Source organism: Microcaecilia unicolor, chromosome 6 (genome assembly GCF_901765095.1).
Source record: "Microcaecilia unicolor chromosome 6, aMicUni1.1, whole genome shotgun sequence".
In the NCBI taxonomy this organism is placed as follows: domain Eukaryota; kingdom Metazoa; phylum Chordata; class Amphibia; order Gymnophiona; family Siphonopidae; genus Microcaecilia; species Microcaecilia unicolor.
The window spans coordinates 345,237,553-345,264,305 of record NC_044036.1 but is presented as its reverse complement, the minus strand read 5'-3'; the positions used below and the strand labels follow the sequence as shown (position 1 = coordinate 345,264,305).

The following is a 26,753-nucleotide window of genomic DNA, read 5'->3' as shown; positions in this document are numbered from 1 at the left end:
TACGTTGATTGTACTAGATGACGGCTGCGCGGGGAAGAGGAATCATAGATTACCCTAAGTGGCTTCAACGTTTTGACGGCATGCCTCAATCACACCTCCTTGGGGTTCGCCAATCAAAAGTATGACGTCACTTCCGTTTTGGCGTGCTGTAGCCAATGATTGTTGCGAGTAGGCGGAAGTCGGAAGTCATTTCTTGTTGCCGGTGCTAATGGCTGCTGGACGGGTGAGTCGCTCGGAGAGGAAGGCGGTGGAGAGGGATCGGATCCTGCGGCGGGAGCAGCATCGAAGCTGGCGTAAGAAGGTATCGACCTCCTGGCAGGGAGGGAGTCAGGGAGTCATCAGAGAATTGAACGGTAGTGACGTTATGGAGCTGTCAGTGAGTCTGGCCCCGCCCCAAATTCCCCAGACACAAGAAGGGCTGTGGATTCGGAGTTAGTCCTACCTCCCTCCTTTTCCTCCCTCTTTTACCTCTCCACTGATATTCTTTGGTGTGATTACCTGATTATTTCTTGTAATTTGTATTTCCGGCCCCTGTTATTAAAACTTAATAAAAAAAATTGCTAAAAATGAAATGAACATATGTTAGTGTATCTGAGAAATTCGTCACTTTGTTGGTACTAATATATTTACCAGTATTTTACATCCAGAAGAAAACATTTTAAGCCTCAAAGTTGAAGGTTTGGTCTACCAACTTCACAGCCCTGCTTACAAAATGTATTTTATTTATTTGTTACATTTGTGTCCCACATTTTCCCACATATTTGTAGGCTCAATATGGCTTACATAATGCCGTGAAGGCATTTTTATCGATAGTTGTCCAATAGCCAGAGATTCTAAGCTGGGTGAACTAGTGCAGTAGAGGCTCGTTCTTAAGTTGTCCAGTGTCAACTGATGAAAAATGAGGAGCAAATTATTTTTTTTCTATAGTGGTGATTAATCACGTTAGTTTGTTTTCAGCACTGGGATTCTAGATCTGTGTGCTTTTAAAACAGGATAAATTATTAGAGCTATGTAACAGTGAATGATGATGGATTCCAGACCACCAACTTAAACATAGAAATCGGTGGTAGATGCAGACCATATGACAACCTGTCCAATCTGCCTTTCCCTTCAGACATCTTTTGAACTTGTTCCATGCTTTCTTGAATTCAGATACAGTTATTGCCTCTCAGTTCTGCTGGGAGGCTGTTCCACACATCCAACAACTTTTCCGTAAAGAAGTACTACTTATCCTCTTTCACCTTATCCTGTGCTCCCTCATTCTAAACCTTCTTTTCAGTTGAAAGAGACCCACCTCTTGTGCATTTATGCCAAAGTGGTGTTTAAATGTCTTTATTATTTCTCCCACCTTTCTTCCAGAATGTACATATTTAGATTTTGAAGTCTATTCCTATACGTTCGCTGAAAATACCTCTGACCATTTGACAGCTGCCGTCTGTGCAGGCTTCATCCAGTTTATATCCTTTTAAATAGGCAATCACCAGAAATGCAAGCAGTACGCTGATTCAAGTCTCACCAGAGATAGAGGCCCCATGACTTATGTTCTGTTGTTAGCATTTCTCTCACTGTACACTCAGTAGCCTCCTGGCTTTGGCTCTTTCACCCTTAGCTGTTTATTCACCTTAAGATTACATATTACAATGATTCTCCTCCCCCCCCCCCCCCCCCCATTTTTTTGTGCACTGAACAACTTGCCATCCATCTGTATTTTTCTCAGTTAGTGCGTGACTGGGAGGAAAAAGAATTCTCAGAGGATTTAATTGTACCTAGTTAACTTCTAATTAATGTGCTGGTTTAATGATTTAAGCTGCCGTTTGTATATTAAAATCAGGAATTTTTGTTGTCCTTTTTCAGTGTTGCAACTATATAATATCTAGTTTTACTCCTTGTTGTCCCCCTACCCCAGCGGCTAGGCAATCAGAAGAAAGGTTAGAATTGATAGTGCCCTGATTTTCTTTCAGGCAAGGCTAACTGTAATTCTCTTTCTCCTCCTGGGAGTGATTGTAGATTTCTTGGATTCTTAAGAAAGCAGTGGAAGAGCGAAGTCATGAGGAATGCCTAATGCTTAGTGAGAGCGAAGATCTGGTGAAAGAACTAGAATGGCGTAGTAAGAGATGTGAAAGCTTAAAGAGAAGGCAAGAAGAGGTGAGTCCCAGAATTGATTTGAACTGAAGTCCGAGAACTTTCTAAATCTTCCAGTTGATTGGAAAAAAAGTTTGCTTTACAAGTGGAAAATTATAACTCATTCTATTGCATGAGTCCTGTACATTTCCAATCACTATAAAAGGCAGATTCCTTCAAGACTTACCACCCCCCTGTGCATGCTGTTATTACATAGGTCAGTGAGATATGTATGACTAGATTACATCAGGTCTTTACTTATTATTCCTAAACATATTACATGGTTTAACTGTCTGCACTAGGGCAAGTCCTTGGTTACATTTCCCTGTAGGTCTGTAGCAATGATCAAAGCAAAGTTCCATGGGTAGAACTTCCTTTCTCAGATGTGCACCTAATTTTGAAAATACAAAACTATGCATGGTGGTGTCTACCCCTGAGCTAAGACTGCTCATACTTCCTGTAGTACTGTAGTATGTGGATAAAAATGTATACTCTTACTCCTGTAAAAGATGGACAGAAAAATAAGTTTCCACAGTTGTATCTGAAGAAATGACTTTAAAAAATGGTCTCTGATGATAATTTGTAACAGATCCCCTAGACTTGGAAGGCTGTGGTTGCATATGCTGCACTTCTTGTGAAGCAGAAGTAACTGTGCTAGTTCTCTGGTTATTTCTCATATGTCTCATTTAATCCACCAACCAGGCTTTCTCATATGTCTTCGGATCAAGCTGTTAGTGCTGTCTTTAAAAGATTAAAAGCACATTGAGTGATTTTTTATTTAGTGATGGATACTATCACTAATCACATGTGTAATTAAATGAGAATCCCCTCCTACATTTGGCAGAGGAAGTTTAACAGCACTTGATATGAACTGTAGGTGTTTGATGAGCCAGAGGAGCTGCGGAGAAAAGTGCGGGAATTGGCATTTGCAGTCCAGAGTGCCAAACACTTGGTGGTGTACACAGGAGCAGGCATCAGCACGGTGAGACCCCTTTTTCAGAATGCATGCGACTGTCAGACTGCCTCTGAATACACATTCACATCTTAGCAGTCTCTTGGTGACACTTCAGCCTGATCCAAGTGAGAAAACAGCAGGATGTACTACTACTACTACTTAACATTTCTAAAGCGCTACTAGGGTTACGCAGCGCTGTACAATTTAACGGAGTTCAAACATGCGTGGGATATGCATAGAGGAATCCTGTGCAGAAGGAATGGATCCTCAGAAGCTTAGCTGAAATTGGTGGCGGAGCAGGTGGGGGAAAGAGGGGGTGGTGGTTGGGAAGCGAGGATAGGGGAGGGCAGACTTATACAGTCTGTGCCAGAGCCGGTGCTGGGAGGTGGGACTGGTGGTTGGGAGGCGGGAAATACTGCTGGGCAGACTTATATGGTCTGTTCCCTGAAAAGGACAGGTACAAATTCAATTCAAGGTAAGGTATACACATATGAGTTTGTCTTGGGCAGACTGGATGGACCATGCAGGTCTTTTTCTGCCGTCATCTACTATGTTACTATGTTAACATAAAAGGACAGGCCCTGCTCAAAGAGCTTACAATCTAAAGGACAAGTGAGTAGACCTGTAAGAGGATCCGGTGCAGCTCATACACCTGAGGTTTAATAGGACCTAGTGTTGCTTATTTGTTTGAAGCTCACCTACTTATCCTAGTGTCAGTCTTTATAGATATGATCAACTTGAACCCTTTTTATGCTACCTAAGTTTTTGTGCTTTTACGGATGCAGGCGGCTTCCATCCCAGATTACAGGGGCCCGAATGGCGTGTGGACCCTGCTTCATAAAGGAAAATCTACTCGGTAAGACGAAGTGGAAAAGTATACTGTGTACATGGTATTGTATTATACAACAGAGGTGTTCTTGTATTTCTTTGAGCAGATATTTGGATGAAAGAAATATTGCTTCTGTATAATGTTGTGCTTTGATCAGAGACACATTGGTTTGTGATGAATTTATTTTGGATTCTGCATTTTCCAGAAACGAAAATACTCTAAGCAGATCAGTTACGGCAACAATGAAAACCCCAACAAATGGCTTGCAGACTACAGAGTACTAATACTCAAAATAAAATATGTCTGTTAACTAGTAGTACCTAACTATGTATATTTACTAAAGGTGGAGAAAATACGTCAGTAAAATAAAAAAGTGCTACTTTTTTTGCATAGCTACTTTGTACACATCACCAGTCAACAAACCCTTTTTTCTATGATTTTAATTCAATTTGCTAGATAACATTTTTTTTTCATTCTTTCACTGTTTCTCTTTCTTTCAAAAGCAAGTACGAAAATCGCAATTTCTTTTTCTTTCAAAGACAAATGCTAAACTTACATAGCTTAAATGGAGACTTCTGCTCTCGTATTTGAATGAAGACTGCTGCATTTAAACTTCGGCTAAAGAAAGACATAGCTCATACTCTACGGAGCACCTCCGTTTCACAGGGTACTGCTTCCTCAGTTGCTGTCGTCATTTAGCCCTGGCGTCTTCCAATTTAGTGTCTTCAAAATATATATAGCTCTGTCTTCAGATATGAAAGGACGATGAAAAATACATAGTTAAATTACTTAAAATAAATATACTGTCATGAACTTTCCCACAGAATGCTGAGGGACTCGCCCCCAATCCCAAACGCTTCAATCGGAGCTTTACTAAATCCCAAAATGGCACTGCTGCTATTTAGACGCTAGTGACATCATATCCCACCAAGCACTGCCATGGGCTTCCATCATATTAAAAGATTTCTCCACTCAAGGGGCTGTTTCGGTAGGGTATGTAAGGCGGGACATGGGCGTGGTTATGAGATGGCCAGCTTCGGCCGATAATGGAAAAAAGAAGGCCGGCTCTGACGAGCACTTTGCCTGCTTCACTTGGTCTATTTATTTTTAGGACCAAGCCTCAAAAAAGTGCCCAACTGAGCAGATGACCACCGGAGGGAATCGGGGATGACCTCCCCTTACTCCCCAGTGGTCACCAACCCCCCTCCCACCACCCCAAAAAAAATTAAAAATCATTTTTTTGCCAGCCTCTATGCCAACCTGAAATGTCATACCCAACTCCATGACAGCAGTATGCAGGTCCCTAGAGCAGTTTTTAGTGGGTGTAGTGCACTTCAGGCAGGTGGACCCAGGCCCATCCCCCCCTACCTGTTACACTTGTGGTGGTAAATGTGAGCCCTCCAACCCCCCCCCCCCAAACCCACTGTACCCACATGTAGGTGCTCCCCTTCACCCCTTAGGGCTAAGGTAGTGTCGTACAGTTGTGGGTAGTGGGTTTTGGGGGGGATTTGGGGGGACTCAGCACACAAGGTAAGGGAGGTATGCACAAGAACAGAGTGAGGGAATCATTGAAGGACAAAGGGGGGAATATTAGGGAAGGGAAGGTACGAAGAGAATGTAAGAAGATGTGAGAGTGCAAGGGGAGGTGTGGATTGTGAGTAAGCAAAAAGGTGGGATTCGATCCTCCTTCCCTTTCCCCATCCTGAGGTTCAAAGGAAAGGTTGTCGCTGTTTAACTAATGAAAGCTTATGAAGCTTTGTTAGACAACATTTGCTACTTGTGTTTTCATTTCTAGTCACTGAATCAAAAATAATTCCTCAAGTATGGACATAAAATAGCAAACACCGCTTTGGGATAAACATGGGTACCCTGCAATTTCCAATCCAAAGGACCTTGCTGTTATTTGGGTTCACCTTTCATTTATTCGGAAACATCTTTTGATTTCTGATAGACGGTGACTTGACCCTTTCAGTCATGCTAACTCATAAGGCAGGAAAATGGAGTCTGAAATGAAATGGGTCAATTCTTCCATAGGGATCTCCCTAAAACATTTTAAACCCCATTGAAGAGGTGAACAATTCTCATGAAAATACAGGACAAATCATCTAACAGATATTGAGGGGGTTTAGGCTGTTGGGGGAATCAGTTGAGGGGTTAGTGGGGGGGAGGGTGAGGGGGGAAGGGTGGGGGGAATAGGGGGGATAAAAGGGTTATAAGCATAATGTTAAAATAAAAATTAAATTGTTGCATTGTCATGTGCTGGAGCCAATGGCGCGTTGTTATGTTTGAGATGTCATTTCAATAAAAATTCAAAGTTAAAAAAAAAATAAAATACAGGACAAAAAATATCTAATGTCTGTTCTCATGGCCTTAGCGGGATCTTTTGTTCAGCTGTTGGTCTTCTGTTCACTGAAATAATTATGCCAACAAGTGTGAAAGTGAATATTTGCCAGTTAGCGTGTGCCTGGTTCTCAGTCTGCAACAGCCCACAAGCCCATTTGAAGGGCTGTTAGATTTCATAAAGAATAAAAACATGTCACCAAATGCCTTCTGGGGGAAAGGGGGATAGGTTGCCTGCACGTGCTTGGCAGTAAATGTTAATTTGCTTCTCTCCCGCAGTACTTCAGACCTGAGTGATGCGGAGCCCACTCTCACCCACATGGCGATTGCCCAGTTACATACACACAAGCTAGTAAGAGGCACTGTTTGTACACTTGGCCTCCTCTCTTCTCTGCATGTGCTCTTCTCCCTTTGTTACTTTCATTTTCTTGATTTCTTTTCTCATCCCTGCTCACTCTCCTCTCTACCTGTAGGTACAGCATGTGGTGTCACAGAACTGTGATGGGTTGCATCTCCGCAGTGGATTATCACGAGCAGCCATCTCGGAGTTGCATGGGAATATGTATATTGAGGTGAGTAGAGCATTCACGGTTCCTCACAGAGCAACCGGAAGACATTCTATTCACGTGTCCTCTGTCTTTGGCTTCTTACACAGGTTTGCACTTCGTGCTCTCCAAACCGGGAGTACATCCGCCTGTTTGATGTCACAGAACACACAGGGCTGCACAGGCACCTTACGGGCAGAAAATGTTCCCACTGTGCAGGGGATCTTCAAGACAGTATAGTGCACTTTGGGGAGAGAGGCATCCTGGCCCAGCCTCTGAACTGGGCAGCAGCAGTGGAGGGAGCAGACAAAGCAGATATGATCCTGTGCTTAGGCTCCAGCTTAAAGGCAAGTGTAGCAATATTTAGGGCACACTGTATGAATCAGCAGAGCTAAAGCCTGTACGTTCATTGTTTCTCCACCCCATAGCTAGAAATACCAGCACTATGCCATCGGTTTCTTTCTATCCCTGTAGGTACTGAAGAAATACCATTGTCTGTGGTGTATGAACAAACCACGTAGTCGTCGACCAAAATTATACATTGTTAATTTACAGGTAAGAGCAGCTGAGAGTGTACTGATCTCTATATTTCTAAATGAATGAACTGGGATGGGGGAGTTTTAGGCCCCCAGTAAACTAGGAGGAGACTGAGTTGCTGGTATTATATATATTTTTTTTTTAATTTAAAAATTGTTAAACTGATAAGGAAATACAAAGACATAAAGCTTAAATGTTTTACCTTAACTCTTCGGTACAAAGCATACAATCCCAGCATACTGAAACAACTAAACTCTCTAACCCCCCCCCCCCCCCCCTCAATCAACCCCTAATGGGGCTATACTCATTGAACAATAGGGGTCCCAGGTGCATTTAAAGTTCATCAGTTGATTCTGGCGCAGTGCCTTGAGCTTGGCATACGATATACAAAGTCAACTTTGGCAGTGATTTGGGATTGAGTTGGTTCCTCCGTCTGTTTCCAGGCTGCCGTCAAGAGAAGCCTACTGGCCGTGGTAATATTAATAGTTTCAAAAACCTTCCTGGAAAATACAGAAAGTATTATTGAACAAGCCAAAGCCCATCATCTTTACCAACGGTTAGAAGACCAAAAACCATATCCCAAAACGTGCATACACGTGGACAAGACCACCAAATATGAATAAAAGTTCCCTGCTGTCCACATTGTATTCGTCACATGTGACTCAAGCGTGCTGGAGTAAGGTACCATTGATAGAGCATCTGCTTTCTATGGATACTCATAATAGTTCTAAAACATTTTTCCCAGGTTTTAGAGTCAAAGCTCTGACCCAAAAAGCATTTCCCACTTGGTAACACATTTAATAGGTTTAATCTTTTGCTGCAACAAGGCTCTGTACAACCTGGAGATACGTCCTCTTCCACTAGCTCCATTCATAGCCCTTTCTAAAGGGGTTTCCTGCAACCATAGTTGTAAAAGATGCTGAAGTTTTAATATATTTGTGCAAGACATCGCTGAAGAGTTAGAAGGAAACGTTTGCCTTTTTGCGGATGACACAAAGATAGCCGACAGAGTGGATACCCTGGAGGGTAGCAGAAGCCATGAAAAGGGATCTCCAAATGTTAGAAGAAAGGTCAAGGATCTGGCAGTTAAAATGTAATTATAAAAATACAAGGGAAAACTAAAAATATGCGTACAAAACCTGTGTACATAATAATCACCAAGATTATCACAGGAAACTAAATAAAAAATTAAATCATGTAAAATATACAATATATAAATACAGTGTTCAAATAAATCAAAAACAAAAGAGGAATACTGTTATAAGAAGCAAACTGGTGTCATGCAAATATTTATTATAAAATACAATACCCACTACGAGCCCCCACTTACATATAAACCATATATCCAAAGCAGGAATAATGTCCCCAATATGTCCAGTGTTGAAATACAGTCTGCATCCAATAATACAAACTGTAAATAGTCGAGCACTAGAACTGATACCCTCTCCTCATTCAAAAAATAAAGCTTGTGTTATCCTTGATGACAAAATTCTTGAACATCTTGAAATCATAGAGGAACACAGCCACAAAATGCTCAATCAAATCCAGCTTCCATGGTTTCCAAAACCATTAAAGTATTCAAGATGCAGTATGAATCCCAGAAAAAAAACTTTTTTGCTTTGGTATTCAAATTGCTACACTTGGGGTACATAATTACAAAAGAGATGCACCGAATAGGAGGGTTGAGATTGGTAAGCTTGGCTCAGGAGAGGGGCCTTGGGGTGATGGTATCTGAAGATCTCAAGGTGACGAAACAGTGTGACAGAGTGGTGGCCGTGGCCCAGAAGGATGCTAGGCTGCGTAGAGAGGGGTATAACTAGCAGAAGAAAGGAGGTGTTGATGCCCCTGTACAAGCCATTGGGGAGGCCTCACTTGGAGTATTGTGTTTAGTTTTGGAGGCCTTATCTTGCTAAAGATGTAAAAAGACTTGAAATGGTTCAGAGAAAAGTGACGAAAATGGTAGGCGGTTAATGTTTTTATTTATTTATTTGCTACATTTGTACCCCACATTTTCCCACCTATTTGCAGGCTCAATGTGGCTTACATTATATTGCAAAAGGTATAATTATGAACAGAGTAAGAGGTTTGTTCTAATTTAACATATTACTATGTAAGAAATAAGGAAGATATGTCTGTAGCAAGATGTACATGGAACGACTTCTGACCTCAACATGTTTACCCTGGAGGAAAGGAGAAACAGCTGTAAATGGGTCCATGAGGCTGTTGGAGGATGGAACCTTTCCAAACCTGAATGATGATGTTTGTTTTAGAAGGTTCACATCTGCAGAGAACCAAATGGAAGCGAAGTATGTTTTAAACAAATGCTGCTTTCTTTTTTTCTGTTTCAGTGGACTCCAAAAGATGACTTGGCTGAACTGAAGATTCATGGCAGATGTGATGATGTGTTGAGGCTACTAATAGGAGAACTAGGGCTACAGATTCCTGCTTACAACAGGTGATATTCTGGCAGTGGTGTCCGTGTATGAGGGAAGGTTATGACACTGGTAGCTCTCCATTCAGAGTGGCCTGAGGTTGGCAGCATGGGGGGTGGAGGGAGAGACTGGACTAGAAATGCCCACCACAGTACAGTGGAGGTGAAACTGTGCTGTTGGGAGAAGCGATGTTACTGGTCACATGAAAGTGTCCGGCATTTCACTTGCACTTTTGCACTCCACCCACTGGTACGCTCCGTCTCGTTCTCATCTCTGGTGCTTTATGTTTTGGTCTTGTGACCTGTTATCACAGGAGCTTGTGTTGTGTTGCTAGTTACCATTTCCTGGTTTGGAAATGCCACTTCCACAGCTCTCTGAGCTGATTCTTTTTGTTTGGTACAGCCTTTTTGCATCTAGTTTTATCTGTTTTACTTTGTACATCACCTTAGTGCAGTGGTTCTCAACCTGACGAACAAAATTCACATGCATGACACACTAAACACTACAATTTCCAACTGATCAAAGGAAAAAACATTATCAAGCTCATTTTCAAAGCACTTAGCCTCCCAAAGTTCCATAGAAACCTATGGAACTTAGCCTCCCAAAGTGCTTTGAAAATATGCCTCTATATATCATTTAATTGTTGCTAACAATGATGTAAGGGAAATACAGATGTAATGGTGGGGATTGCCAGGATGGAAGAGGGGGTGAGATGCAACATTTATCTGACACTGGTGACAGAAGAAGGGTCAGTTGTGGAGATTTCAAGTACCTGACTTCCTGGCACATAGTTGTTAAGAAAAGCAAAACGTTTTTGGTGACACCAGTTGAGAACCACTGCCTTCGTGGCAAAGCTATTAAAAGACTGACTAAATGAATCTGTGAAAGAAAATAAGAGACGGGACTAGAAGAATTGACTAGGATCTTAGGCAGAAGCTCTGGGCTTAGGAGCTAATACTGAGCTTGCTGGAAATCTTATTTTCTGCTTTTCCTTCCCTAGATCCCAAGATCCCATTTTCTCTTTGGCAGTTCCTCTGCAGCCTGGTGAGGAAGCCAGTCTCAGTCGCAGAGCTGTAAGAACTGCAGAGGAAATGGACAGATCAGAAAATGGAGGTCACCTGAAAGAGGAACACAGGGGCCTGGAGACACGTCAGATCGGTGCGGTTCCGCCCAGTGCTGGCTGGTTCGGTAAAGGCTGCAGAAAGAGCACTAAGAGAAAAAAGTGCTTGTAATGGATGGGAACAGAATAAGCTTTTGCAGGGGTTGGGAACACGGCTCTGCTGCCACCAAGACTCGGAAGAAGGTAGCAGTGCCTTCAAGCACCAGGTACAGCCGCAGCTCAAACAATAAATGCCAGCCCGGTGGTTCTCATCTGTATTTTATTTGAGACATTTGTATTTAAAGGGTTTGAAAGCGGCTTCTGCTTTTCTAAATTCTATCACATAGACTTTTCGGTAAATTGATGGCTGCTGTGCTGGTAATATGCAGTTTATACAGCCAAACAAACTCACAAGAAATGTCTGCACACCTTTGTATTCTAAAATATAATAATTCACGGGAACAAATCGACACCTAGGAGGCAGTAAAAAACAAACAAACCCAGTGTAACTTTGAAATGGACATTTTATTGGCTAATTCTCTTCATTCTGCATAACACAACAGAGAACACACCAGTGTTGTATTACAAGGAATGGATTGGCGAACTTACTCCTCACCTCGTTACACACTTCCATTCTTTTGAACTGGAAAGGACGTAATTTTTACAGCCTGGGCTCCTGTGAGGCTGCAGTAAAGTGCTGTGGAATTATTGTAGAACTGTCAAGGCCAGACTTAAACAGAAGCTTCCGGGGAAGCAGGTCACTTTCTTTCTCCATCCCATCCCGTCCCCACTCTCTCATGTGCTCCCCTGAGGCTTGGAGGACAGCGTCATTACAGTGCTTCGGGCTGCATCCTTCCCAGCTGTTTGGGACAAGAGCCACACTTTACCATATGATTCAAAGCAGGACACACTTACTCAGCAGCACAGAAAGAGAATGTGGTCCCAGGTGCTGTGCTTCATTCATTCTTGAGTACTTAACCGCCTGGGAGGAATGATGGTGTTCAGGAGATATGGGACGAGTGAATGAAGTGATAGTACCAGTGGATGAGGGGAGAATGATGGAGAGACAGGGGGTGGGGGGGGGGAACAAGAACAGAGTGAGGGAATCATTGAAGGACAAAGGGGGGAGTATTAGGGATGGGAAGGTACGAAGAGAATGTCAGAAGATGTGAGAGTGCAAGGGGAGGGTGTGGATTGTAAGCAAAAAGGTGGGATTCATTCCTCCTTCCCTTTCCCCATCCTGTTCTATGATCACTTACCCCTACTCCTATTCTCTGACCCCCTTTTCTCTTCCCAAAACTGATTACTAAGATCTGTTAACATCCAAAAAGAACCAAAGGTTCAGTCCTCCTCTCTTTTTCCAAATCTGAGTTATGTTTAGGAACAGTGGGTGTTCCTTGCCCTGAGTCTAAGGATCTTGTGTCCATGTGAGTTCATGCTTAAATAGGCCACCATGAGAATAATGGAACTTGTATTAACTGATACATTACTACAGGTTTGTGAGGGTGAAGTGACTTCCCCAAGGTCTGGAGGAGCATCGGTGAGAGAAACAGGATTGGAAGGCTGCTTCCCTGGCTTTCAGCTCCTGCTCTAACCAGTAGACCACTCATACCATTGAAACAGACAACTTGGTAGCATGGAATTTTTGTATTGTTTAGGTTTCTGCCAGGTACTTGTGACCTGAACTGGCCACTGCTGGAAGCAGGGTACTGGTCTGACCCAGTGTGGATATTCTTCTGTTTTAACTTGACTGCTTAAGCACCTTATCTTGTACTGATGTACTTGAGTGAGTCTGGTCTCTTCCAGGAAGTGAGGCAGGGTTTTAGCTTGCTTTTAAAATCTGTTAACACAAGCTTTGTCCCAAGCTATTAATTCATCTGGGGGTGGAGTTTCTTGGATTGAGATCACAGCAAAAAGAGCCCAAGAATTTAGGGACTAAATGAGATGTGGGATGAGAGGTGGGATTTATAGTTACCGGTTTTGGCGCCTCTGTTTTCTTCTTTATAAAGATAGGCACTAGAGGCAGTAGTTTCCTGTTATAGAGTTTCAGTGTCAGGGCCTCTGAATGCTCCTCCTTCCTTCCTCTATAGTTCTGAAGGGGTTTTGTCTTCATTTTTTTATGGTTGGGATTAGGTGTTGTAGTCCTGTTGCTCCAGCTGACTATGGTAATACTTTCCATTGAGCTAAATACACTGAGGTAGGTGTAACTTCTGCACACCTATGGAGAAATACTGTCAGTCCAGTGAAGAGGTGTCTTAATCCAGCTTCCATGGAAGTAATCTAAAAGAAGCAGACCTTAGTGACCTCTTCGGTGCATTATAGATAGCTTTGTAGAATTTTACCCTGCCGTATTACAGGCACCTGTTCTTATTTTTTCTTGGGGGCCTTTCATTAAGAAATCAAAGCTACCTGTTTCTGCACATGGTGGGGAAAAGCCACAGCTGGCTCAACTTGTTCCCCTCAAGGTGGAGTTGGATATGGTCCTCCCACTTAGAGATTTCCTTCACTGTACTGTCCACTGTGAACTGGTCCTACAGGTACAAAAAATATGGCACAAGACAGTTTGTTTCTTAGAGCTACAGTGGCATTTTATAGCTCATTTGAGAGGAAATATTTCAGTGGCATTCATCACAGGAATATGCATCAGTTTTCTAAACATATATAAATAGTTACATGAGACATTCAGTAGATCACAAATGAGGTCCTAGGAGAGCCATTTGGCTGCCATGTAATTGTAAACTGCTCTTGGTGTTGGGTCATGAGAGAGGAAAGGGGTGGTTAACATCTTGACAGGATCGATTCACTTGAGCTACACTCCCATGAAGCCATCAGTAGCAACTGCCAAGGGCGTTTTCCACCCCCCCCCCTCCCTATTTTTATATCACCTGTCACAGGGATGGTTCTTGGTTATGAATTGTAATTTTCCAGTACTGACCCTAACATGGCTCCGAAGCCTCGCCACTTGCTATTGATCAATGACTGAACCTAGCTTCACAGCATCCTGTCCAGCCCAGGAAATGGAAGGACCTAATCCTCTGTTTTTGCATTGTGTGGTTCTTAACATTGGCAAGTTTAAAAAAATATATTTATACTAGTAGGGTTTGTAGATTTGGAAACATAAAAGCAATGGTAAATGATGCTTGTTTTGAGTTTTTCTGCTTGAGCTGAGGTCTGCCACGTTTCAAACTTCCTGTGCAGATGGACCATTAAGTTCTCTTAAAGGAAAGGCTGTGCAAGGGATGGAACTAGTGTCCAGGACACGGGCCGGGCCATAACAACAGGGCATCTGAAAACGCAAGCAGTAGATCCAGAATTGGTTGGTTTTGTGAAGGGTTATGCTGGATAACTAAAATGTATTAGCTTGTACAATAAGGGAAATTTTCATAAGCAATTAAAATAGGTAATGGTGTTCTTATCTTTGGTTTGTTCTGTATTTTCATAAACCCCTCAAACTTTTTTGTGTGTGTGTGTTTGTGTTTTGTGAATCTGGAAAAGCTGTACTTGGCTTTAAATGTTCACATTTCCATTTTTCAGAGTGCAAGAATGTTGTGTGGGATTACCGACTGACGTTTCTCAAGCTTAAATGTGCAAAGCATAAATATATAGCATCACTTAAGTCTTCTATATAGATTTATTTTTTGGAATGTGGACGTAGTTTGTGATCACTTTATACTTACAGCTGTTACTGACAACTTTTATTAAAAAAAAAAGCTATGAAGTCTGATGTGTGGGTTAATTATTATTTATTTTATTTATGTATTAGGATTTATTTACCGCCTTTTTGAAGGAATTCACTCAAGGCAGAGTACAGTAAGAATAGATCAAACATGAGCAATAGGCAATTACAGCAGTAAAAATATTCAAATACAAAGTATGGCATAGTATACTACTTACAATGACAACACAATACGTAATAGAACATTATAATTGGTAGTGAAGGGTAAAGCAAAGTTGTAACATATAGATGGGTAAGAAAGTAGGAAGAGTTAGAAAGTAAGGTGATTGATTTGAAGAAAGTTGCACGTGAGGTCAGAGAGATGGTTAAATATTATCTCAGCTAGGGTAGGAGTGGATAAACATGTCCCACTGCAGTATGTGCAGCCTGAGTCAATCCTTGTGTGTGTGAGTGAGACTTACAAGTTAGTTACTTCTTCCATTAAAGGCTTGGTTGAAGAGTCAAGCTTTCATCTGCTACCTGAAGTAGAGAGAGTCTTGTGTTAAGTGGAGCCTTTCAGGCAGTGCATTCCAGAGTGTGGGGGCTACTCCGGAGAAGGCTCGCTTGCGGGTATCACATCGTGTAATGTCTTTTGGACAGGGTGTAGTTAGTGAAAGTCCTTGGGAGGACCTTAGTGTCCTTGGCAGTGTGTGGAGGATCATCTTATTCTTCAGATACTCGGGGCCATTTCCTTTCAGGGCCTTGAAGATCAGACATAGAGTTTTAAATTTAACTTTCTTTACTAATATTAGTAAAGAAGGTAGTGAAAACTAAGCCTCTTTATGAGGTTTATAGCACTTTTTACTGATTGTGTTCTTTTGAATGTGAGTATGGTAAAGTTTAGGAAGTTTACACAAAATCTGAACTTGGTAGATTAAAGCATGGCAGAAGTGGTTTTCAGACAAGCTGATAAGTACTTCTGCATCGGGTAATCCTAAAGTATGTTCAAGTTTAATCAGTTTTTGATGTACCACTCCTTGGGAATCCTTCTCAGCACTTTGCGTATTTCCATAAAAATACCAGAAAAAGACAGTGGAAATAACAATCCATCACACTAGGGTTGCAGACCTAGATGTGGAAACCAGCAACCGTACATCCCAAGGCTGAGCCCCTGAGAGCTACAGCTCAGTTCTACCCTAGTCTCAAGTCCTGGATTTCAAACATCCTGACTTTAATAAAATGGGGGAGTTCCTGAAGAACAAGCTGAGCAGTTGGAGGACATAAAAGTGGAAAGACAATGGTCTACGCTGAAAGCTCTAAGAGAAAAATGAAACCGATACAGTTCTTCAAATGAGTGGCTGAAAAAATGGACAAGAGGTAGGAGTCCATAAAATGCAAAACACAGGAATACTGGATAAAGCTCAAAGTGGTGAAGATAAAATATGGCCGGTGAAAGCACAAGCAGAAGAAAAAAAATGGCTAAAGATGAGACTTTTTTCAGATATGTTGGGGAAAGGAGAAAGGCCAGCTAGAAATGGACTGAAAGATGCTGAGAACCACTAAGTGGAAAGTGATGTGGAAAAATCGGACATGCTGAGCAAAATACTAATGTGTTCATGGAAGAAAATCCTGCAGAAGGACCACAGTTGCCTGACAAAGGTACATAGGAGAATGGAGTAGATATTGCACCATTTACAGAAAAAAGGGTTCATGAATAACTTGAAAAACTGAAAGTGGACAAAGCCATGTTGGGGTGGATGGGATACATCCCAGAATACTGAGGGAGCTGAAAGGGTCTTCTTAAAGATTTGTTTAAACCTTTGAAGATGGGAGAGGTTCGGTTCTGCAGGGCTGGAGAAAAGCCATTGTGGTAATGGAGAAAGAAATTACTGGTCGGTAAACCTCACTCTGGTGGTTGAAAAGGTAATGGAGTGTCTGCTGAAGGATAGGATAGTGAACTTCTGGAATCCAGCAGGTTACAAGATCCAAGTCAGCATGGTTTTACCTAAGAAAAATCAAGCCAAACAAATCTGATTGATTTCTTTGACTGGGTGACCAAAGAACTGCACTAGATGTAGACAACTTGGATTTCAGCAAAGCCTTTGACACGGTTCCTCACAGGAGGCTCATCAATAAACTGAGTGGGCTGAACCGGATTAGAAACTAGGTGACTGACAGGCAACAGAGGGTGGTGGTAAATGGAATCTATTTGGAGGAAAGAACAGTGAGTATGAGGGAGAATGCTAGATGTGGTATATTTAGATTTTAGCAAAGCCTTTGACATGTTCCACATAGCTTATAAATAAACTGAATGTGATGCAGTTGGAGACCTTGATGATAGATCCACTATGTTTGCCATAAATTTCTGTTATGAAGTATTTCGATTTCCTGCTCCTGATAGCGAAACACAGTAGTGTTGGGCTGTGAATTAGATTTTTTTTTACATATATTCTGGCATGGATACAAGCTATTCTACTAATTTGTGGCATTGTATGATATGAGAATATTATGCAGTTGATCACAGTAAAGAATTTGAACACAAGTGTGAACATTGAGGGAATTCCCTTGGGTTTTAGAATTAGAAAACTACTTCTGTATCAAAGACTATCATGACATCGCTGAGAGACTCCTATGATACCTATGTAAGTACTGTTAGTTTGACAATATATTAACCTCGGCTTTTTTGAGATCAATTTGTCAATGTTTACGAAAGATATTTACTTCTGTGGTTAGAATATGTACTGTCAATTCCAAGGTTTTTCAAATTAAAAATTGTTTTAAATGAATAATAGCATTTTGTTGGTGTTAAGTACTATGAGCTTTTGTAGATTAATAATTGATTGACTATTTTCTCAGTTATTTGGATTTAATATTTTGCCCTCAGTATGGAACATAAAGCGTCTGGGTTAGGAATCGTTTTGAGTGGAAGGCAACAGAAGGTAGTAGTAAATGGAACTCACTCTGAGGAAAGGGATGTTACCAGTGGTGTGCTGCAAGATTTGGTTCTTGGACCAGTTCTTTTTATTTTTTAACATTGTTGGAAGCGATATTGTCTATCTCTTTGTGGATGATACCAAAATCTGCAATAGGGTAGGCAACCCTGATGGTATAGATAGCATGAGGAGGAATCTTGTGAAGCTTAAAAAAATGGGCTAGAATTTGGCAGCTAAGACTTGATGTTAAAAAAAAAAAAAAGAAGAAAACATTGCAGGGTCATGAGTTTTGAGCTACACGAACCCAAGGGTGTGGTACAATTTAGAGTGAATTCTGTGCATGGAAGGAGGAACAGGACTGTGGTCTCATCGTATGTGGTGATCTTAAATGGTAAACAGGTAGAAATGGCAACCTCAAAAGCCAGAAGGATGCTTGGCTGCATAGGGAGAGGAAGGAGAAATTAGATCTTACCTGCTAATTTGCTTTCCTTTAGTCCCTCCGGACCGGACCGGACCAGTATTTTCTCAGTCTCCACCTGCTGGTTGGCGTGCACAACCCATCAGTCCAATCCTGGTCCGGTCCGGAGGGACGCTAAGGAATGGCCAGTAGGAAAAAGGAGGTGATACTTCTGTATAAGTCTCTGGAGACCACACTTCAAAAAGATATAAATAGGATGGTCCAGAGGGCAGCAACTAAAATGGTAATTAGTCTTCATTGTCACGAAACGCCTAGACCCACCTGGGGTTTACCCTGCATCCACCTGGAGGGTCTGTCCCCAGCACTGCTCAGGCCTGCCTGCACCTGGACATGTGCTCTACACTGCACCCTCCTCCCATTTGCCTCTGGGCGAGTCTCCCACTCAAGTTATTCCCCAGTGATTTCTAGGTTACTGGGGCCACACGGTTCCTGAAAAGCACCTACAGACCTAACACACAAAACACTGGGATTCTTAGTTTATTGGCTCTGTTGTCCTGGACTGACTAACAGGTTTATTGTTACAGTAAAACAGTGAATGTTTGAAAGCAATAACAGATAACCGAAACAAAATCAACATTAAAACGACCACTTCTTACTACCTGGGTAGAACCTGGGGAGTTACAGACAATAGCTGTTCCCAAGTTTGAACAGGGTCTCAGGATAGAGATGTTTGTCCTCTGTTCTTTCATACTGAGACTAAAGAAAAATTCAGTACCTCCTGGCCAGATTTGAAATCCAGGACCAATCAGCGCCCACAGCACCAACCAACCAAAGTATCTGGTCAATGGTACTGCAAGTTCCCTTTTCATAGGCTATATTGAAAAAGAAAGTTAATCTTCTCTGCAACAGCTTCAAAACTGTAAACAACCACCATCTGCTGGTCGATAAGGAGAAATACACATGAAATTATTTATTACCGTTCGCAGGCTTGAAACCCCACAGTTTTTGTCACATTCATCATAAAGCATATGGGGGACAGACTTTAAAGATCTCAATATGTATACTCTGGAAGAAGGGAGATACGATAGAGATGTTTAAATAACTCTGTGGAATAAATGCAGAAGAGGTGAGTCTCTTTCAACTGAAAAGATGCTCTGGAGGCATATTGAAACAACCTAACGAACAACCACTGGCAACTCCAAATTTAAACCTGACTGAGTTCCTTGAAAACTCTCTGGAGCTTGTAACAGAGAGGACTACAATGATAGTCTCTTTTGCCCTTGAACTTGATAGAAATAACATTTTGAGACTTTATTTTCGCCATTTGAATGAAATGTTTATGGGGCAAAAGATTCAAATTTTTCCAGATATGGCAAGAAGTACACAGAAAAGAAGGAAAGAATTTTTGTCTTATAAATCTAGAGTGGTTAATTTGGGTGCTACTTTCCTGCTAAAGTTTCCCTGTAAATGTTTAGTAACTTTTGAAATGAATAACTATATATTTTCCCCAATGAAATTATTAGAATTCATCTCATCTAAAGAAAATGTGAAGTCACCTACTGTTTTGCCTCCCTAATTACAGCACTGTTAACGTTGGCTGTAGGCACCTAGATAGCCCCTCCCGTTGTAAACTTTTTGCTTGACTATATAGTCTTTATATTTCCTAGTATCTTGATCTATATATTGGGGACAAATGTAAACTCTTTTTTTCTATACCTTAAACCGATTTGGTTATAAGCATATTGAATTACCTTATTTTGATTTCTGATATTTCATGTTTATGTTATTAGACGTAAGCACAAAAATTTATAAAGATTAAAAAAAAAAAAAGATGCTCTGGAATGAGGGGGCACAGGATGAAGGTAAAAAGGGACAGACTCAGGAGTAATCTGAAGAAATACTACTTTACAGAAAGGGTGGTGAATTAACCCATTAGTGCCCAATGTTCCCATATGGGCACTTATTATGGGAACATCCAGCTTCTCCTATATAAGCACACAACTATGGAACGCAGTACCAAACGCTGTGAAAACATATGACCACCTAAACTTCCGGAAACTACTAAAAACTCACATGTTCAAAAAGGCATACCCGAACGATACAACTTAAATGCCTCAACTCTGCAACACAACAAAACCAAAGCTCGTATTGGACATAAATTGATCCTGGCTTTAAATGGTCTGTAACTAGTCTTTCTAGGCATGGACAGTGGCACATCATTTAGATTGGGGGGGGGGGGGGGAGGGGTGAATCAACCTCTGTCCCTGAGCCCTATGCTCCCAACTTCTGATGCTAAGTAGAGCAACCAGTAGGTCAGGCCATGACCCACTTCATTCCATTGTTTGTAATTGTCAAGCCCATCAAAGATCTGGGGCCATTCAGGAAACAAGTAGGTGGAAATAAAAGGTTATCAGACAAATTGTAGGGGATGACTTTTTTTTTTTTTGATTAGCTTAATATTTATTTACAACACTGGGTTGCAAGACCCCAAAACAGCATGGTTTTACCAGAGACAGTTTGCACCAAACAAATTTGATTTGACTTCTTTGGGTGGGTGACCAGAGAAGTACATAAAGGGCATGCATTGTATGTGATATATTTGAATTCCAGTAAAGCCTTTGACATGCTTTCCCATAAGAACTTTTATAAACAAACTGACCAGTCTGGGGGTGGACAACTGGATCAACTGCCCCGTGCTTTCTTAAATTCAAACACAGTCCTTGTCTTCACCAAGAGGTGGATATGTGTGGACTGTGCAACTATTCATGTGGGAATGATATTCAAAAGAAAAGTTTTTTTTCTAGGCATGTGGTGGATATGATTCAATGCAGAAAATGTACAGAGCGCTGTTTACATCAATCTTCTTTGTTGATCTTATAATGTGTTTTTCATGTATTAGAATTTTATAATAATTTAGTAGATGAATGTGGCTTAAAAGGCAGATCACTCTCGAAACATTATGGGTGGAGAGTCAGTCTTAAAGGACACTGTCACACCCCCCTCCCTACTCTCCACCTCTTTCACTGACATATTAACATCCAGAAAACAAACGAGTGGGTGAGTTTACTATTTAAATTGAGCCTAACTGCATTATTTGTTCACTAACCTCCTGGAGAGAACAGAGTTTCCCCAACCTTCTCAAAGCAATATTGTGTTAATACCAGTGCTTTCTTTTGTAGAAAAAAAGGTGCTGGTACTCATTATGGACAGGGTCACCACATATGGCTCTGCCCCTATGAGAGCCATGCCCACATTAGCCACACCCCTTATACCAGCCATGGCACATATAGACATTGAAAATATTATACTAGTATAGGAGAAAAAAAATAACATGATTTTTTTTCATTATAAATCATTTCTGTAAGCTGTTACAGCTCCAGTATACCCAGTGCAAAATAAGAGAACAGATGTAAATTCTCAAATTGGACCTATTCCAAACACTGAAATGAAAATAAAATGATTTTTTTCTACCTTTGTTTGGTGACTTTATTTTTCTATTCATATTGGTCCGAGTCTCTGATTCTGCTGCTCTCTATCTGTTCTCTTAACTCCATTTCCAGGGCTTCCTTTCCATTTATGTCTTTACTTTCCTCCTTTCTTGCCCTACATCCAAAAGTAAAAGCTGTGTCCTCCTCCGTGGAATTGACTGGAGGAGGTATAACGTTGATCCAGCGTTTGCCTATTTTCTCCATCCATGTGCAGTTTTTCTCCTCTCTTCCCGTTCCCTCATTTCCATCCATGTGCATCTTCTTCTTTTTTCTTTCCTCCCCTCCATCCATTTCCAGCATTTCTCCTCCCTCCCCTCCATTGGCATCTCCTTCCTGTCTTCCCTCCCCTCCATCCATGTCCAGCATGTCTCCTCTATCCCCTGTCCTCCCCTGCCATCCATCCAGCGATTCTCCTCTCTCCCCTTCCCTCCCCTCTCATCCATGTCCAACAATTCTCTTCTGTTCCCTGCCCTCCCCTTCCATCCATGTCCAGCGAATCTCTCTTCGCTGACCTCCCCTCCCATCCATGTCCAGTATGTCTCCTCTCTCCCCTGCCCTCCCCTCTCACCATGTCCAGCGATTCTCCCCTGCCCTCCCCTCCATGTCCAGCAATTCTCTCTTCCCTGCCCTCCCCTCCCTGTCCAGCATGTCTCCTCTCTCCCCTGTCCTCTCCTCCATGTCCAGCGATTCTCCTCTCTCCCCTGCCCTCCCCCATCCATGTCCAGCATGTTTCCTCACTCCTCTGCCCTCCCCTCCATGTCCAGCGATTCTCCTCTCTCCCCTTCCCTCCTATCCATGTCCAGCAATTCTCACTTCCCTGTGTTCCCCTACTACTACTATAAATCATTTCTATAGTGCTACCAGTCGTACGCAGCGCTTCACAATTGAACATGAAGAAAAGATAGAGCTTACAATCTAAATCAGGACAGACAGACAGGACCAATAAGGGTAGGAAAGACAGAAGGAAACAGGGAAAGGGACTATTGAAGAGAGGAAGACAAGATAAAGGTTACAAGCAAGTGACAAGTTAGGAGTCAAAAGCAGCATCAAACAGGTAGGCCTTTAGCCCGGATTTGAAGGTGGCCAGGGATGGAGCTAGACGTAACGGCTCAGGAAGCCCATGCCAGGCATGTCCAGCAATTCTCTCTCCCCTGCCCTCCCATCCAATCCATGTCCAGAATGATTCTCCTCTCCTCTCTCCCCTCTATGTCCAGCGATTCACTTTTGCCCCCAATCCACCCCTCCCTTCCATGTCCACTGATTCGCCCCAGCCTCCACCCGCCCCCGAGATCATTCAAACCCCAGTCCCACCTTTCCGCTCCCTTCCGTTCGTGCACCCGGCTGTGCTCCCTGCGTTGCAAAACTTTTGTTTACCCAAAGTTGTGACGAACTGGCAGTGAAAGCAGCAGCAGGCAGACTCACCTCGTTTGCCTCCCTTTCAGCATGTCCCGCCGTCACGGAAAAGAAATTACATCAGAGGAGGGCGGGATGCGCTGAGAGAGAAGGGACGTGAATGACGAGGAGGCGAGCCTGCCTGCTGCTGCTTTCACTGCCGGTTTGCCGCGACTTCGGCTAAACAAAAGTTTTGCAATGCAGGGAGCATGGCCAGGTGCACGAATGGAAGGGAGCGGGCAGGTGAGTTGGACTGCACAAAAAAAGCACTGGTTATTACCTTTATTTTAGTAGAGAGGTAATCAATAGAAATAAAAGAAAATAAGATGATACCTTTTTTATTGGACATAACACATTTCTTGATTAGCTTTCGAAGGTTGCCCTTCTTTGTCAGATCGGAAATAAGCATTCCAGTGACAGTCTAACAGGATGGGGGTGGATAGGTGAGAGACAGGAAGAGTGGGGTGGATGAGGGACAGGGAGATATGCATGGAGAGAGGAGGGTGACAAAGCTGTACAAATTTATGGTTTATAATGGGCTAGAAAACCCAGAGCTTTAAGTCCTGTCTGGTGGGTGTCAAAATATTTAATCATTCTGACTTGAAAGGTCTTCCATTCCTGTATTGTTTTAAAGTTCCCTTTTAAGATTCTTACTATGAAATTACTGGTACAGTGTTCTGGTTTTCTAAAGTGCTGCTCCACAACTCCAGCTTCCACCCTTCACATCCAAAAAGATCCATTATTACAGCCAAGCCACAAGATACTGAGATAGGACACCTGAAAATCCTGACTGCATCCTTCCACTAGAAAGGCTGCAACCCCCAAATAATCTCCAACAATGGAAGTTACCTTTGCCCAGAAACCTTGACTAAAGGTGACCTGACCTTCCATGCTCAGAACATTTGGGGTTGAGCACACTTGATCCACATGTTGCAGTTGAAAAGTGCCTTTGAATAGGGGGAGGGGAGGGGAGGGGTGGGGGTGGGGCTAGTGGCTGGGGCGGAGGGGGTGGGGCTAGTGGCTGGGGCGGAGGGGGTGGGGCTAGTGGCTGCGGCTGCCTCATTCGTCAATAGTTTATGGCTGCGGCTGCCGCGCGATGAGCTGCACTTCCGGTGCACGTCGTGTGCCGCAGTAGTAGACCCTCCCCTGGCGTTACTTCCGGGGCGGGGCTACACCGCGCTGGGTCCGGGATGTTGCTGTCCTGTCACTGACAGCCGCGATGATCAGAAACGGGCACAAGGCGGAGGCGGGAAGCCCGGAGCCACGCAAAGCCCCGGTACGGGTCTGGTGCGATGGCTGGTAAGTGACAGGGAGAGACGAAGGGCTCTGCTTAAGGGGGGGGGGGTCACTGCCCCCCCACGAGTTTCCACTCCATAGGCGAGCTCCCCCCCTCTGTCACCCCTCATCCGTTCCCCCTCCCCAGGCCAGGTTTAAGCTCTTGGTGCCCATGGCTCAGACCTCAGAGTCAGGAGGGGGGGGGGTCACTGCCCCTTACACCCCCGCTGCCCCTTACACCCCCGCTGCCCCCTCCTCCCACCAGAGTACCCACTCCACAGGAGAGCTCCCCCTCCGCCCTCTGTCACCCCCCCCCCATCCGTTCCCCCTCCCCTCTCTCCAGGCCAGGTTTAAGCTCTTGGTGCCCATGGCTCAGACCTCAGAGTCAGAAGTATATGAGCTTGGGAGGGGGGGTGTCACTGCCCCCTCCCCCTCCCCCCCCCAGAGCTCCCAGTCCAACGCAGAGCTCCTCTCCCCCCTCTGTCACCCCTCCCATTCCCCCTCCCCTCTCTCCAGGCCAGGTTTAAGCTCTTGGTGCCCATGGCTCAGACCTCAGAGTCAGGAGGGGGGGGGGTCACTGCCCCTTACACCCCCGCTGCCCCTTACACCCCCGCTGCCCCCTCCTCCCACCAGAGTACCCACTCCACAGGAGAGCTCCCCCTCCCCCCTCTGTCACCCCCCCCCCCATCCGTTCCCCCTCCCCTCTCTCCAGGCCAGGTTTAAGCTCTTGGTGCCCATGGCTCAGACCTCAGAGTCAGGAGGGGGGGGGGTCACTGCCCCTTACACCCCCGCTGCCCCTTACACCCCCGCTGCCCCCTCCTCCCACCAGAGTACCCACCCCACAGGAGAGCTCCCCCTCCCCCCTCTGTCCCCCCCCCCCCCATCCGTTCCCCCTCCCCTCTCTCCAGGCCAGGTTTAAGCTCTTGGTGCCCATGGCTGAGACCTCAGAGTCAGAAGTATAGGAGCTTGGACAGCTCCTGTTGTTCTTGGGGTTTTTTTCTCTCCAAAGAACATTCCTTACCTTAATTCCCTTTAGGACACTTGTCCTCCACCACCCTTCATCTGCCCTGGGACGCTAATATTTGTAGGTAGGACAGTGATCAAGCTTTACTCGGAGGCTCACTAGTGTAGAGGCAAGTTATTTTAAAGGTTTTCATTTTGAAACCTTTATCAGATTGCAGAACTGCGAATTACAGCAGTACTGCTGATAAGAAGCAACCTTTGTATTTAACTGCTTGCTTTGTTTATTCTGTTTGGCATCAGCTTTTCCCTTGGTAGTGATGCAAGGGCAGGATTAACTTATTTGGTGGACACTAAACAGACAACCAGAATACTATACAAATATGTGAACAGTTCATTAGCTGTCTATTTACCAGTTAGGGCAGCAAAATTGACTATCGCCAATGGAATCATTGCTTCTACATTAATGTGGGTGTTTAAAAATACTCGCAGACACCAGGAACCACACTCAACCCTCTTATCCCCCGGGCTGGAGTATGAACTTTCCCCAGTCTCTAAAACTCCTAGCACATGTTGACTGCTCACTGATTATTGCGCCTCCGGGCGCTGTGATTTTGCTCTGGAGGCTGAATACTGCAGCAGGCCAGAAGGAAAGAGGAGCAAAAACATAGTGGCTGCTAGTGACACCACCTTTCTTCGGATACTGCTCTAATGACTTTGAGGTGCAGTTGCCAATGAGTGGCATCCATTCATGCCTTATGTACTGTTCTAGGCAAGGTATAGTGTAGCTTAAACTGCCAGCATAAACCATCCCCAAGCAGAAACTTCATCAGTAGACTCTCAATTCTTAAGCAAATCTTCTTTATTGTAGTATTTATTTATTTTATTTATTTGTTGCATTTGTATCCCACATTTTCCCACTTATTTGCAGGTTCAATGTGGCTTACATTATGCCATAGTGGCGATCGCCATTATCGGAATGAGAAATACAGAGTGCTATTGCATTAAAGTTCACAAGTGACAGAGTAAATTAAGCAATCAAGTATTGAGGGTATTCAGAATAAACAAAAGAAAATCCAATTTACAATTCAGTTGCTCATAGAGTCTGTATCTAGCCACTTCAGAGGCAAGGAGATGGCCAGAACCTCAGCCCAGCTGAGAGGAAAAGCTGTAACACTCAAGGAAAATAAGGGGGAGAACGCGGAGAAAATAAATGGGGAATTACATGGGGAAAGTGAAAAATCTTGATGGAATTACAGTAGATTAAGGAGGGATCAGCCACTAGAACAGCCAGATTGGGCTCTCTCACACAGAGAGGGAGGGCTTGCCCTATCTCAGAGCTAACAGCCAGTAGGAAAAGCTCACGAGGAGTCAATCACAGGAACTGCAAACTATAGGAAAAGCAGTCCTAATATACAGTGCTATCTATACACAAACAATGCAATTAAATTAAAATAATACGCAACAATGTACCCTGCCTCCATGAATATGGGGACAGAACACCTTAAGTAACTCATGACCCCTTCTCTTGCCTGTATGGGCTGAGACTCAGGCAGGGCTGTAGTATGATGTATTTGACTGGCCTCTCCAACCCTTTGGACTTCTTGGGGTGCACAGTAGATGATATGCAGAGATTGCTTTGTAAAAGAGTCAGGTTATATAGGAGGTGTGGAGGGGCATTTTCAAAAGGGACGTCCAAGTTGCAATTTGGACATCCTTGCAAAATGGCAAAATCCAGGGGCGGGGAAACCCGTATTTTTGAAAAAAGATGGAC

General features: G+C 43.3%; 2 protein-coding genes across 4 annotated transcripts in view; both read left to right on the top strand.

The window, feature by feature from the left end:
- The first annotated feature begins 206 nt into the window (after nucleotides 1–206).
- On the top strand, nucleotides 207–26,142 carry SIRT7 (sirtuin 7). Of its 3 annotated transcripts, XR_003942364.1 has the most exons (12): nucleotides 207–301; nucleotides 2,008–2,145; nucleotides 2,999–3,103; nucleotides 3,862–3,932; nucleotides 6,525–6,597; nucleotides 6,719–6,817; nucleotides 6,901–7,137; nucleotides 7,265–7,345; nucleotides 9,676–9,782; nucleotides 10,760–12,804; nucleotides 14,401–14,403; nucleotides 26,130–26,142. XR_003942364.1 is itself a non-coding variant. In XM_030205170.1 (10 exons), exons 1-10 carry the CDS (start codon nucleotides 209–211, stop codon nucleotides 10,989–10,991), a joined length of 1,236 nt encoding a protein of 411 aa, XP_030061030.1. In that variant the 5' UTR covers nucleotides 207–208; the 3' UTR covers nucleotides 10,992–14,594. The 3 variants fall into 3 exon arrangements, 2 of the variants coding, with proteins under 2 accessions (XP_030061030.1, XP_030061031.1); XM_030205170.1 differs by lacking the exon at nucleotides 26,130–26,142 and having other exon boundaries at nucleotides 10,760–14,594; XM_030205171.1 differs by lacking the exon at nucleotides 26,130–26,142 and having other exon boundaries at nucleotides 221–301; nucleotides 1,999–2,145; nucleotides 10,760–14,594.
- The window catches only part of PCYT2 (phosphate cytidylyltransferase 2, ethanolamine), a 31,693-nt gene continuing 28,844 nt past the window's right edge, over nucleotides 23,905–26,753 (top strand). Inside the window, exon 1 of the mRNA XM_030205172.1 lies at nucleotides 23,905–24,043. Within this exon, the coding sequence (XP_030061032.1) occupies nucleotides 23,964–24,043 (80 nt within the window). The 5' untranslated portion in view covers nucleotides 23,905–23,963. The remainder of the gene's footprint in view (nucleotides 24,044–26,753) is intronic.

What these genes read in the sequence shown, in the direction of transcription:
- SIRT7 (XM_030205170.1), top strand. Translation starts at nt 209, where the DNA reads ATGGCTGCTGGACGGGTGAGTCGCTCGGAGAGGAAGGCGGTGGAGAGG. An exon ending in ATGGGAATATGTATATTGAG is followed by an intron (nt 6,818 to 6,900) that starts GTGAGTAGAGCA and finishes CTTCTTACACAG; the next exon opens with GTTTGCACTTCGTGCTCTCC. An exon ending in TATACATTGTTAATTTACAG is followed by an intron (nt 7,346 to 9,675) that starts GTAAGAGCAGCT and finishes TTTCTGTTTCAG; the next exon opens with TGGACTCCAAAAGATGACTT.